General features: G+C 47.1%; 1 protein-coding gene across 4 annotated transcripts in view; it reads left to right on the top strand.

Moving 5' to 3' along the window:
- Window positions 1-14,419, top strand: part of LOC144104608 (cytochrome P450 3A14-like) — a 209,938-nt gene that overhangs the window by 192,186 nt on the left and 3,333 nt on the right. For 3 of the 4 annotated variants that reach the window (XM_077637728.1, XM_077637735.1, XM_077637719.1), the window contains 2 exons: window positions 3,680-3,820; window positions 4,247-4,409. In XM_077637728.1, coding sequence (XP_077493854.1) covers window positions 3,680-3,820; window positions 4,247-4,409 — 304 coding nt within the window. The remainder of the gene's footprint in view (window positions 1-3,679; window positions 3,821-4,246; window positions 4,410-14,419) is intronic. The other variant, XM_077637743.1, reaches the window with a different exon arrangement.

Below are 14,419 nucleotides of genomic sequence, written 5' to 3'. Positions count from 1 at the left end.
CTTCGAGCATGTCTCTATTTCGCACCGAGTGCGCCAGCCTCCGCCGTCCCGGCCAGACCGATTCAACTCCGCGGCGAGGTGCGCGTTGTGACGTAAGTCAAAAGCTTCGGCAGTTGGGCGGAGCTGTTCTTTTCGGGCTCTCAGCTAATTTAATCCATTCACAGTACACATCTGAAGGTACGTGCATATGGGCGAGAGAGCCCGATCCAGTGGACTTGTTGAATCCAGGGGAAGTCGTTAAAGCGTCGTGCGCCGGCTATAGTTTCAAGCTGCCAACTTTAAACGCGGGTGCCCTTGAGCACCCATCCGTTTTTTGTGGCAAAAAATAAATACATAACCTAGCCCTTGCAACCGTGTGAGACCTCGACGCCGCCTGCTGCACCGTGCAACCGCGCCGTTCAAGGAATCACAATCTGTTGGCCCCAAAGGCCCGGCCAGCCTCCGATGGGCGTGACGCGCCGACCTTGTGCTGGCCCCTCGTGACTCCCCGAACTGGGGTTATGATATCTGATGATTAACGGCTGCTCACCGAGGAAGGGGGAAACGACCCGCCGGCGCCTAACCTAACCGTGCTCCCTCAAAAGCATGGCACGCTCTGTGGGACTGAGGTCGCTGAAATGCAGGCCGGAGTTTTTTCGAGAACTTCGTCGTCTGGTTCGGGAACGGGATCCATCGTAACTCTGGCAAGATGCCGGTGCAAACGTAAACGAAGCGACGGTAGCGACCCCCGATAGATGCCTTCAACGTGCGGCGGAGTTAGCTTTCATTTTGGCAGCTACTAGACCACACCGCTAGCGGTCAGAAATCACGGAGTCTGCGTTTACGTCACGTTTCACGTCAGTCCGACCTGTGTCGTCATATGAGTTCTGTGTGACGTCTTAAGAGTTGTCTAGCTTGAATCGGAGCGGCAGGAAAAACTGTTTCAACTTGGAATTCAAATTTCTTTGAAATAAATGCTTCTTTCGCTCGCGGACAAGCGGCAACAAAGCCATCAGATTTTGCTAACAAAAAAATTGATAGAGTTCTCCTCAGTGTCCCTTTAATGCCGCTAAACTTCCACACTGAACGAATGCTTCTCAGTGGTGTAGTGGTAACGCGCCCGGCTTACTACCGAGTACGATGGGGTTCAACTCCCGCTCGAATATTTCTCCTTTTCCACAAGAAGGTTTTCATTTCTGAGGAGGCACTTCCCAACGGTGGTTGAGGAAGTCATGACTTGTTACGTCAGGTGATTAGTTGTTGTGGCCCGTCTTTCTTATAAATGTGGAGAGATATCGGAAGTTGTTTAATGAAAGAAAAGATGGCGGGGTGGTGCTCTCTGAATCTTATCTTGTGTTCACGTAACATCTATGACGTCATGCTCTGTCTTGACAAATCAGGGAATTTCGTGACTCAGAACGAGAGATTCTCTCCTCGACCACAGCATGATGCGATCGCAATAAAGTTTTTACGTTAACTCCGTTAACGATGAAGATATCGGCGATTAAAAATGATGCTTCTCCTCTCCCCCTCCGCTCATGCACGCCCACGTGCCAGAAAAACAGAATATAGAAAACAACTCGGGAGTTTACCTCGCCTGTGCCCCCCCCCCCCCCCCCCCGCCACCGGATACCGCCCGGTGTAGTTTCGGCTACTAGGGTTTATTCCGGTGCAACGCCAGCGGTGGGGATGGGTTGGGTGGGGCCGATAGGTTGACGACCAAAGCCCCACTGGCCGGATCACACCACACGCCCGGTGTCTGAAAAACCGCGTAAAGCACTCGAAGGCAAGTAGCTGGCAGGTCGGAAACCAACCCTGAAAAAAGTGGAGAGGCCCCAGGTAGCTGACCCCGGGTTATGTTCTCCTGTCTGTGGCGGTTGGAGCCCGATCAGTTTGGCGGGTGGTCGGGCATCCCGTGAGCGAGGCCGCACCATTGGGCAATCTTGACGCCCTCCCTGTCCTGGCCAGGAAACCAGTAATGGAGTCCATATATATGAAGGATCAGGGCAAAAACCCATTTATCCAACCCCTTCCGCTACTTCCCAAGGGAGATGAGGGGAGTCTCCCCGGGCCCGCTCCCCCGGGTGTGGGTAACTATGTAGCATTTTAACCTCCCCTCCCCATATTTTTTTTTCATTCTCCCCATATACGGGTGGTAAAATTATATAATTGCCTTCGGGCCTTTTCATTTATATATAGATTTGATTAAGCCTGCTTTACGTTAGTAGTGCTGGCAGGAGCTTATTATTTTTCATTCTTTTTATGTCGCCCTAACCTAAAAAATGTACCTCGCCTAGAACCTTCCCGCCCACGTCCACAGGGCACGCCCAATAAGAAGGTCCTCCTAGATTGCCCATACGTTATCTGTGTAGGGGCGGTGAGAACACGCTGTGGGGAGTTGTCTTAATCGGCTGCGAGCGGCAATTATTAAAAATAATTTGTAGACGGAAGAGTTCGCGCAGAGCTTTTAAGTTTGACTCCAATACTCACAAAGAACACATGTACACGATCTACTGCATTAGAATATGACCATCAAAATTATTTCACGGTTCCTTGAACTACTAAACCATTAGCTCAGGGCCATTTGTGGAGAGCATGAAGGATCATATTTTCTCCATTGATAAGTTCCTCGGCAGAGGAGCCACTAAGTAAGAGACTTTCGTCAAAAACGCACTTAATAGCGAGTACGATATTGGCTCTGTTTGCAAATGTCATTTGCATAGACATTAAACAGGAACTGACCGAGAAGGCGCCGTGAAGCTTGAACAATGAAAACCCATGGTGACACTGGTATGCTCTAAAAAGAACAGACCTTAAACTTTTTACAAGCTGTTTACTCCGCCCTAAATAATTTTCAGGCCTCCTTCGGCAGAGTAGACATGCCAGCAGCATCTATAGGCAAAAAGAGTTCGAGGATTGATCTACTTTCCTCGCTTGCATAACAAAGCAGAGCTCTAAAGTAACCTTGGAAGTGTACCTCTCGCAAAATGGCTTCCGTCGCCGAGTCCGCTGAATGTAAAGAAAGAGATGTTCTAAGCGGCAGGAAGCAAGTGATCAATTTCAGCAAGGCTCTCGATACGCACCATTCAACGAAACTACGCGCTGACTTAGGTATTACGTACGTTTCAAAAAGAGAATATATGCTAACTGCCGCAGTTGCTGCGAAACAGTTTCAGCTGTATCAATAAATGACAAACGTCTGGAATTCGGAGGTGTCGTTTGCGTTTATGTACAATTTTTTTCTCAATGTAGCGACCTTGCGAAGAAAAACACCGAAATTTTGGTGAACTCGGACTGCCGTTTTTTCAAACATGCAGCCAATGAGAAATTTCGGAACTGCTAATATGAAAGAGGTCTGGTGTGAAGAACGTCACTTCCGTAAGTCCAGATATTTAGCGAAACATCGAATATCTTTTTAAGGGAACAATGGACAACCGATGATCGTGACTTTGTGTAACAATAAGGTGCTGCGTATCTTAATACGCACAGCGAACAAGTATTGTCGCACCTACCGAGAAAGAAAATATACGGCATTACTTTCGGGCCAGTGTGTATCCTGTTAGTTGTCTGTGCGATAGTTTTGATCCCATCCTGTTGATGTTAACTGCAAACACAGCTCATCATTCTAACTCGGAAAATCTAAGAGCACATTCTTCATGCCGATTTGTCACTCCTGGACGCGCTTTGAGACTCTTTGCAGGTTCGTCACAAGGAGGGCCGAGCAAGACTTCGAGTACAAGGGAATCAAGTTCAAGGCTGGGACATGCTTCATGGTACCGCTCTACCAGATACAGAGAGACGCACGCTTCTGGCCTGAGCCTCTGAATTTCAACCCAGAGAGGTGCGAGAGCAACCTTTAGACAAAAAGAATTGCATGATTCAGCATCGGAACTCAATGACAACATCTGTCTTGCCGAACAATCATACTGACAGCCCTTTAAAACCGATAACTGCCAGGCTGTGTGGAACTGCTAGCCAAGCTTTTTCAGGGTTTCCAAGGTATCGAGATTAATAGTCATGAAGCTTGTGAATATCAGCAATTGCATAACAGATTAGACCGGTACATGGCATTTAATGGATTAATTTTGGTATATTAGGTTAGGCGTTGTATTCAGAGGAGGCTATGAACTGGAAATTCTGCCTAATGGCCACCCGTTGTGCCACAGAAAAGCATAAGCGGTTTTCATTATAGGGACGCGATTAATCAAAGAACTGCGGGAGGGCACTGCCGCGTTGATAATTACTGCTGTGTGCTTTGCAACACTAGATTCTCCCCCGAGAACGAGGGCAGCCTGAACAAGAGGGCGTTCGTTCCGTTCGGCATAGGACCTCGCAACTGCGTTGGCATGAAGATCGCCGTGCTGTACATGAAGTTCACGATGGCCAAGCTCGTGGAAAAATACTACTTTCTACTTGGGCCCTCGCAAATGGTGAGGTCTAGGTACTCAGTAGAGAGCGAGTCTACATTCCCATTCAACTCTCTCGCAAAAAAGTAAATGTGGTTAGCGCAGTAGGAAATTTATTTGCTTTTTCATTTATAACTATACACGAGATTTTTGCCAGTTGGGCCATTGTCCTTGGCTTCATTATTTTCTCTCTTGCTACATAGCTTTAGGGTCAGAACTACCAAGTGTAAAAGCAACCTAAAGGCCGCTTTCATGGTTGGTAGCTTGTTTTTTGACGGGGTCCGCGTGCAGGTCGCACGTTTTAAGTCCGCATGCGGGGCAGGTGGGGTGATGTACGTTCTGCTAGCGGGCGAGCCGGGCGGTTCCAGCGTTCAGTCTGGCAGCGCCTCCCTTCTAATGGCTTGAGAAATACGCAGATATCTTCGAGAAAAATACGCAGATATTTTCCGGTAGAAATTACATCAATTAATTGGGGCTTACACTAGACCTCCGTTGCCTCAGCGTTTTTTAGCAGACTGATTTTTCCTCGATGCTAAAACTGCGGTCGGCTCAGACGGCCATAGATCTCGGTTCGGTCGACCCTGACGACAGCGAACCAATTTGCGACAAACTTCGAAACATCGCAAAGCCTGGGTAACGATGCGCGCTTGGACCATTTCTATTCCAGAAAACTACAAAAAATGCGTCAAATCGCGATCATCTACATTTTATCCATCATACTCTACCAGTCCCGCCGCATGTTCTCACAACCGTTCTCTCAACAACGGTCTGCGATTACTGCCTGAAAATAACATTGCAGGTTACGCGGTCCCCAAACGTGGAATAATGATTGCAGAACGAAAACCTATACTTATTGCGAATTATCTTGTCGAAGTACATTGACCAGAACAAGCTAAGTTAACAGTGGAGGATGTTACCACTATTAGTAATTACAACCGGGATGATTAAATTTTTAAAATAGCTAAGATTTTGTACTTGAAATTATTAATCAGTTGTAACTAGCACACTTTAGTGTTTTTCCACTTCAGGCAGAGAATGGCAGTAATAGCCTTTCCCACACCATTCACAGTAGTTGTCACTACATTGTAAACAGGACTGCTGTCTGCAGGCCTACTGATCGTTATTCCCTGACAGATGCTAATATATTCAGTTATATAAGGTATTTGTGTTTGTGTCTGAATTATGCGTGCATTAAAATTAAAATTTTAGCCCAGTGTTGTCAATACTAAAGGAAAAACGCATGAGAAAACTACCATACTAAACAATGCTGGACAAAAGCATTTGTGAACCGGGAAAAGTTTATGAGCGCAATTTCTGCATATCTTGTAAGATTTCACTCTAACAAGCAATATATCCGCTCATCTCCCGTCGGCCAGCTTATATTTTTTTCCATTGAAATTTTTGCTATCGTCAAAAGCTTTCCAATTTTTTTTATGGCAGGCTTCACTGCCCGATGCGAGGGATGGAAAAACAAAAAAGAACAAAGCTTTTTCTACACACCGAAAGCTGAACCATTACCTTCATTATTTCCATAAGAGCACCCGACAATTCCCCAGCATCGAAAACTTTCGTCCATGAATACCGTATATGCATGCAAAATAAATTGTAACTGCAGCAGTTCAGCTATTAACAGAGCGGCGAGAATGCAGCAATGCAGACTTTTGTCACGTTTTTCAAGCCGTTAGAAAAGCAAAACTTAAATTGTATCGTGAGGCTGCACAGGGGCCAAGACGTGCATCATTGGGATTACGTGCGGAGCTTTGTTTTGCACAGTGACAGGGAGCCATCAGTTTTCTTTTGGCAATCCTTCCTGAGGTCACATTGCAATTACACAAGCCAGAATGCACTACTGTAAATAATTCTGGGGGAGGTCTTTTAAGCCCAGTCACTGTTGATATGTGCAGAAACAGGCTGATGCATAACCTGTAGAACTCGAAAGGATTCTCAGAGGCCCTGTGAATGCAAGACACAATAAGATGTGGGAGCCAGTAGACTGGCTTACTTGCATCACAAGTGCAGGAACCAATCCGGAGGGTTTACATCATGACGAATTTTGGCTGAGACTAGGAAATAATACCTCGTACCGTCAAGAAAACAGTATATAATGTCCATATTTTGTGGCTATCTTGAGCAAACCCTAATATGTTCTCTGATACAGCTTTACAGCAAAGTGTAAGCATTTTTTTTCACTGATAAGTAAAATATATTGTCAGTGATTGTAACAGTTGTCGGTTCTCAAAGCAGCCAGAAAAAGTGGCCATTCGTGAGTGTCAACTCTGTTCATACCGCTTGTTATATTCGGAATTGTGGAGTATGCTACTAGTTGCTCATTATCAAAATTTTCAGCAATACACCCCTTTTTTTCGCTGCTAGTCTGCTTTTGAAGGAAAGAAATTAAATGAGCCCTCAGTAGACAGCTGAAACTTCGCAAGGACCAAGTTGAAGTTAGGTCTAAGAACGCTGAAGGAAAACTAAGTCACTTGTGGCCTGTATTTTTATTGGCATTAGTAAATTTAAGATCGGTTCGTCCCTCTCTTCGGAGGGGTTCAGACCTCTCCAGACTTGGTGATTCCGCTCATGAAGAGTGAGGGGCGATGACGCAGTTGATAAAGGAAAATAAGATTATTTACAAAAATAGACAAAGGCAACTGTCAGTTGCACAAGTCAAGTCACCGAGAAAATAGAAACTGTAACTTAAGAGAAGCGATCTCATTTAGAGATAACATTTGAAAAGCTTATTTATCGGCCGAATGTTTCGGTTAAAGCCTAGGTACTCTTTCGGTACGTGATGATTATGGATTCCCTTCCCCAAACAGATGTCCAATGCTTTTGCACCCCATTTTAAGGGTTCCAAAATATAGCAGTTAGGGTGATTATGTTCTGAGGCCCGCCCAGGACTTCGATCAACCAATAAAATTTTCATACGAAGTAGCCACAGCCCCTCCTGTTTAGCCACATCCTCGAACACAGAGCTTGGCTAAAGAAAGAAACACATCAAAAAATTTAGAAAACTCTCTCCACGTGGGAATCGTCGCTCTCTGCGCGTGATGTTCAGTCCCTTCCAACATTTCACGAGCGGCCTCAAGTCCGGCGCGTCGCCGCCGCACCTGCGAGCCACTTCTTGGTGGATGACGTGTCTTTCTTTTCGCTAATGAACAGGGCGCCTTGGCTAATTGTGTTAGCGCCGGTTTTCATAACGTCTTTTGACGGCGCAGTGGAAGATGGCGGCGCGTAAGGCAGCAAAGGAACGACAACTGCGACGTTGCAGAGTCGGCATCAATACCAGCAAATGACACGTTCCCTCGATAACTTCTTCGCAGGCCCGCATGTTTTTGCTATATGTATGCGGATCCGCTAGCATGGCAACACAGGGCTTAATCAATAGGCGCCTCCTGTCTACTGCTTCACGCGTACTTTCTGGGTGCCGGCGGAGGACCCGCAGTTAACAATGCTACGAGTCTTCGCTCGTCATAGCGGCGTTGTTAAGCGACAACGACGTGGGTATGCGCCGCACTTTTGTTTAAACTTGCGGGGAACGCGCTGGCGGGGAGGTTCCAGAACTCTCCCCGTAACCCTGACGCACACAGTGACCTGAGGCTAATGCAATTAAATTAACGCTGAGCGAGGCCTTTTCATCTCGCCTCAAAGGGTAATTATGCTTGAAATACACCCAGTGAGACTAAAGAAAAAGAAAAAGGCCGCAATAACCTAAGCGTGCGATCTTTGCTCCTCATGCGACAAGGAGCTTCTCCTGGATACAGCAGCGCACAGTTCTGCTCGTTCTAGGGGATGACCACAAAATGTAGTAAAAAACTGTTACGAATACACAAAACTGCTTTATATGAGCATGCAAATCAGCACATGGCGCAAAAATCTCACTCTGAAAATTGGCACACAATTCACACATAAAAATGCAAGAAATGATAGCCGGGTACAAGTCATCTAACAACATAAAGCGGCACAGCATATTAACACGCAACACGCACACGCTCAAGAAACACATGAAACGTCCACTGACATGCAAGTATTTTTACACGAATGTCTGGCGGCGCTCAACAGTTCCATGCATGCACGTCGTCCGTTGTGTGAGCGGTAACGTGCACGCCCTCCGCAGCCGGCCTAGCTATGCCTCGCCGTGATTACCAAATGCTAATTGTGAGGCCTTCTCTTTTGCGGTACTTTGTGTGGAACGTATATACAGCGGCTCACGAATTAATGCCGCCCGGCAGCGATGTTAAACAAAGCAGTGGGCAATGGGGCCTACTCTCGCTGACCCGGGCAGAGAGGACTTTCCTCGGGTTCACGATCGGGCCGGGCTCCTCACGCTGCAAGGCAGTAATGTACGCCAGGCGTGCGGCGAAGCGGGGACATCGCCTGCGCTTCTTGCGTGGTTTGTTTTTGCTCCGATAGAGGCGCACTTGTTGAAACTAGCTCTATGTCGAACTCTCTCCCCGGCAACAGCAGAGTGCTAATGCTGCACGTCTCTATCGCGATTACGTGGCTTACGAGGGAAACGGGCGCGAAGGATACGCCAATTATTGGTTGGAGACCTGTTTCGACAACGCCGCGCGCTTCCTGCAGCAATCACGCTTCCGAGAGCCTCGTGTTGCGCATCGCTCGCATCGTCGGCCTCGTTACCTCGCTATATAAAAGCGTTACGTCTGCCTGCGAAAACCACTTCGCTGCCACGAAGCATCGAAGGCTGGCACGCGGACTGCACAGGATTTTCTTCCATAGTGCTTGTTGTCAGTCCTGCCTTCCGCTGCTTAGCGATAGCCAGAGCCAGCCGCCTCACTGAGGTGTGGAAGCGGTAGATTCGTAGGCGCCTCCGGAGGGGCGAGGGTTTTCTTTTCGCGACGTGCTGATATCAGCCAGCACTGCCTGCACTGCCTCTCCTGACACTGGACACTCGAGCTGACGTAGGCCGCCGCCACTTCACACAAAGAGCTGGAAACGTCACGCTCGTCCAGGCCTTCTGCAATTGTAGAACGCTGAGAAAGATCACTCGTTTATTGAGCCAAGTTATGAGCTCAGTGCAATGCTTACATAAAAATAAGGTAATAGACAAGCAAAAAGAAAGCTTGTTTAACGCAGATGGACACTAAAGCATCTTATCTTTGCAGTTTGGATATTCAAGTAGCTAACTTCTGCAGTGCGCAAGTTAGCCCAAATAAAGATATTATGGAAATCTTTCCCGATATTGCTTAGCATAGATTACGAAGAAAGTTCTCGACGAACATGTTATCAATAAGAGAGCATTGTATTGCTTTGCCGAGGTGACCGAGATCAAATTGTTTTAATATCTAACACTCCTAAGTGACAATGCTTCAGTAGTGAGCTTTCAAATGCCAAAGCCAGGTAGGAGCTCGATGAGCGCTTCATTTATAGCAAGATTTCTGTAGAGCATGAACACTTCGAAGGACAATAAGTTGCACAGCCTTAAGGAGTGGAAGACCATTCCAGCCTTTCGTGGCACGAACAAAAAGGAATCCTGAAATTCAGTTGCATGAGATAATTGGGTCACAACAGTGTTAGAGCGTATGGTGCAGAAGGAACCACAAGTCAGAACAGACTAATTGGTTGTGTGTAGGTAAAGAGTAAAAAAAAAACCTTCACTTTGTGGATGAAATGAATATATTGTAAGATGCACCTTTAGTACTGATGCACCGGACATTCAAGAATAGTCTGAAAGAATAAAACCAGCGGCTCAGGTCTCAACTCCTCTCAGGATTTTAGCGAAGTTAGATTTGTTGCATATGGCATTAGAACACCAAAGGTGATGCCGCAGAGGTGATTTGAAAGCAAGTAACTTGAAAGACAGTAATGTTAACCACATGTTGTGGTGTAAAAATGCTAGGTTGTGGGGTGTTGTACAATTATTAATAGGTGAGACTATCTCACTTTGCGAGGCATATTAATAGCCGCGTAATGGAACAATTATCCAGTCAATATTCCTTTCTCGGCAAATCCTTATAAGCAGGCAAAACGTAGTTATGCTGGCAGTAAAAAAAATTAATCAGTCTTAGTAACACTGGCAAATAGCGCATTCTAGTACAAGAGGTGGCTGTGGAGAATTGAAACACTGGTGTTTATTGCAAAATGGCAGGCCACATAGTCGTCAGTGAACTCTTATTAGACGAAATAATGGAGGGAAGGTCAAAATATGTGTACTAAAATGCTGAGGACCGACAACAATGCCTTTGGGGTCACCCGAAAAAGCAGAAAAAAGCAGGTTGGGTAAGAATTAGCACAGAAAAACTGCCGATGCCGGCTGTCAACACTTCGATCCATTTCAGAGCAGTAAGATACACATGAAAGTAAGAGCGAATCATGCTTACTTACACAACGGTCTTTTATGAGTTTAAAAGCCAAGAACATAAGCTTCGAGTGAGATGCAGTCAAGGTGCAAATGCATGTCATGAAGGACGAAAGCAGTTTGGCTACCAGAGAAAAGCTTTCTAAAAGCGTGCCGGTTCGGTTGGAACAACTTAATGGGCCAGAACAATATGTCAGGGTGAGAGTACACAATGTATTTTATGAACTGGAGCACATGCCAAAGGAAGAAATAGGGTTATAGGTGCTGGCAATTGATCAATCATTCTTACCAATCATTTGACAGGTAAGAAACAACCAGGGACCAAGCTCTGAATAGATGAAAAACTATCTGCACGACATTAACTTGGTATATGCATACATACTGTTTCCTGTCCTGTTGTTGCTTTGTGTAAGTTTCACACAGCTAGTTCCGAGTGTACTGTCGGGTGAACTGGTGGCAAGGCGGAATTTCAAAACCGCCCTAAGGGACGAGGACGACTAAGAAGGAATTGCTACCCTGTGGAGTTTGTTGTTCGCTCTTTTCTATCGTCTTTGTTCATAGCGTAGTTCTGCTACTTCCTCGTGGGTAATTTTGCTGTGTGCTATTTAGAAGTGGTCTCCAGTGAAACCAACCATTTTTCTTCAAACACCAAACTTCTGTGTCATGCAACACATTCTTCTATTAGCTTAAATAAACCCAGTCGCGAGTAGCTCTTGTCCCGGAGGAAGAGGAAGACCAAGACGTTGTTCGATCTACTGTCGCTTCGGCTCTGTTTGTTTACCTAATTTTGCCTGTATTGCCTAGTTTTATTTGAATATTCGAGGACGGCAGCACCTTGAAGGCGGTACTGTCCCTATGGGAAGAGAACGGCTGCTCCGGCGCCGGCAAGCCTAAATGGACCACGCCAATCTAAGGAGGCTGGTTCGGAAGAGGTGGACATGGCTTCGCAGGCTGTGGAGCGACCAGAACATAGAGACGACCACCCGTCCAGCGAGACCTCATCGTTCAGTGGGGATGAGTCAACGATTGTGAACGGTGACGATTCAGTGGCCGAAATGGTTGACGTGGACAACGAGGGCTTCAAGTTGGTGAGTCATCGCAAGCAACGAACGGTCGGGATCCCGGTATGGTTGAGCCCACGGAGAAAGGGGTTGATTTAAGAGAGAAGAATTCCTTCTTACTTTTCGCGTCCATTCAATCACTGCTGGGATCAGCCCCGATTCGTAGTCGGTTCACCATGCACGGGGTTCTTCAGCTGGATGTCTCGCCAGAAGAGCAGGTTGACAAGCTCCTGCAGTGCTCTCAGATTGGTGACATTAAATTTAGCATGCCATTGCCCCTATCCTACATGAAGAACACCTGTGTTATTAAGGGGGTACCAAAGTGGTATTCAGAACGCGACCTACTTAATTATCTGAAACCACAAGGTGTTCTGCACGTGAAACGACTTGTGCGTCCTGTGGAGTCTCCAGGAAAAGAATGGGCTGCGAAAGCTACCAACTCTATCGTGTTGACATTCGCTCCCAACTCAGAGCGCCCCGAAAAAATTGATCTGGGATTCACAAAACACGCAGTTGCCGAGTTCATTGAAGCTCCTGCACGGTGTTTAAATGGCAACGGTATGAGCACGTGGCCAAAGTTTGCACAAAGGATAGACGCTGTAAGCGGTGCGGAGGCGACCACGACTTTAAAACCTGCAAGGCCGATTTTGCTTGCGGCAATTGCGGTGGTGGTCATCCAGCGAGTTTCGGAGGTTGCCTCTTCTGTGTGAGCGCTCTGCACCGTCGAATGTCCTTTATTGCTGGTCCCAAAACCTAACCGACTGAGACGCCTGTCCCAGGATTAAACAAGTTTCCAATGTTGCAGTCTGATGTTTTTGCGGCGTTACCCAACAATGTCCCTAAGAGACCTGAGTCCAGCAAGACGCTAAGGTTCATTGCGTGCGAGACGGTTGTTCGACCTCCAGCAAAAAGTGTCCATGTTCCTGAGCGACCGGGTCACAGCCAGACTCGGTGGCAATGGGGACTCTCATATGCACAAGAGACAAAACAAACAGCTACTGTGGCCTAGAGTGTGTCCCCGTCGGCATCTTTTGCCGATGTTGTGAGTGCGTTGCGCAATATAAGGAGCTCAAAAATCAAGGTATGTCTGACCTTCATATTTTGATTGGGGCCCTGCGTTCACATGTTCCAGCGATGCGCCTGGTAACCTGAAAAACTTCTTACAGCTGGTGCTTTCTCTTGAGTCCCTAATTACCACCTTTGCAGCGAACTTCCTTGCGATTAAATATGGATGCGTTTAAACCTCGTGGATCTAATATGCACCGAAAAGTGCCGTTTATACTGCAGTGGAACTGCACTGGGATTTTAAGTCGGTTAGCTTAACTAAAGCTATTCTTGAAAGAGACATGTGTTCCAGTATTGGCCCTGTCAGAGCTGGCCTGCCAAGCGGGAGATGTTTGACTGGATATGTCGCCCATAAAAACTACAGCCTAAAGACATTTCCTGCAGGAAGTGCCGCGCCTTACATAAGAAAGAAAATTCCACATGTTTCTTTAAGCGTTGCCGATCTTTGCACGAATGACATTGAGGTAGCGGCTGCGAGAATACAGCTCGGCTCTTGAACCCTTTCTATTGCATTCGTGTGCGTGTCCCCGCGGAAGAAGGTAGCATTGGATTTGTTTCTACAGCAGCTCTGTGACCACTGCCCAGCTCCTCGAATAATCTGCGGTGATTTCAACGCATACCATACCGTCTGGGTTGACAGGAACACGGATTCCCGTGGACGCAAACTCGTGGACGTTATTGACAATTTGGACGTGTGTGTTGGTCAATGACGGAAGCCCCACTTTCTTCCGGCCTCCAGCCTCAGCGACAGCTATAGACCTGACACTGCTTTCACCTGACGTCCGCGTGAGGTAGCGAACAGCGCCTGACCGCATGAGAAGTGATCGCTATCCGGTTTTTGTGTTTGCTGCCGACTTTCATATGCATAGTCCTAAAATTAGCAATATGGTCCACTGGGACAAGCACAGAGAGCACCTACAACGTATTTCTGGTGATGTTGTTGACACAATTATTTTTAGTAAGCTAGCAGCAACTACGGCGGTCAAGTTACCTGATCATTTTCTGGCCCCGGATTTAAAACTCAGGAACCTTTGCCCAGCGAGAACGGCGGAGCGGCAACTCATGCAGAAGAAGGACGACAGGGAAATGAAGACGACCTTGAATAGGCGGAATTCTGCCATTAGACGGCACACGAAAAAGCTGTACAGGTCGCAATGGGCCTCATTCTGCGCTAGTTTGACTGTGTTCCCACCGATGCCGAGAATATGGCGAGTTAAAGGCAGCCTTGCTGGAGAATCTCCCCTTCAAAGCCTTTTGAAGCTCTTGCAATACGCAAGGAAAAACCTATTGGTTTGGTTGATGGGGGTTTAACGTCCCAAAGCGACTCAGGCTATGAGAGACGCCGTAGTGAAGGGCTCCGGAAATTTCGACCACCTGGGGTTCTTTAACGTGCACTGACATCGCACAGTACACGGGCCTCTAGAATTTCGCCTCCATCGAAATTCGACCGCCGCGGCCGGGATCTAACCCGCGTATTTCGGGCCGGCAGCCGAGCGCCGTAACCACTCAGCCACCGCGGCGGCTACGGAAAAACCTATTGCGTAATTGACACAGGAATTTGCAGACGCACTCCTACGTGCTAGTTCTGGAAT

The sequence above is a fragment of the Amblyomma americanum genome, chromosome 1 (genome assembly GCF_052857255.1).
Source record: "Amblyomma americanum isolate KBUSLIRL-KWMA chromosome 1, ASM5285725v1, whole genome shotgun sequence".
Lineage (NCBI taxonomy): Eukaryota > Metazoa > Arthropoda > Arachnida > Ixodida > Ixodidae > Amblyomma > Amblyomma americanum.
This window is presented reverse-complemented; position numbering and strand designations above follow the sequence as displayed.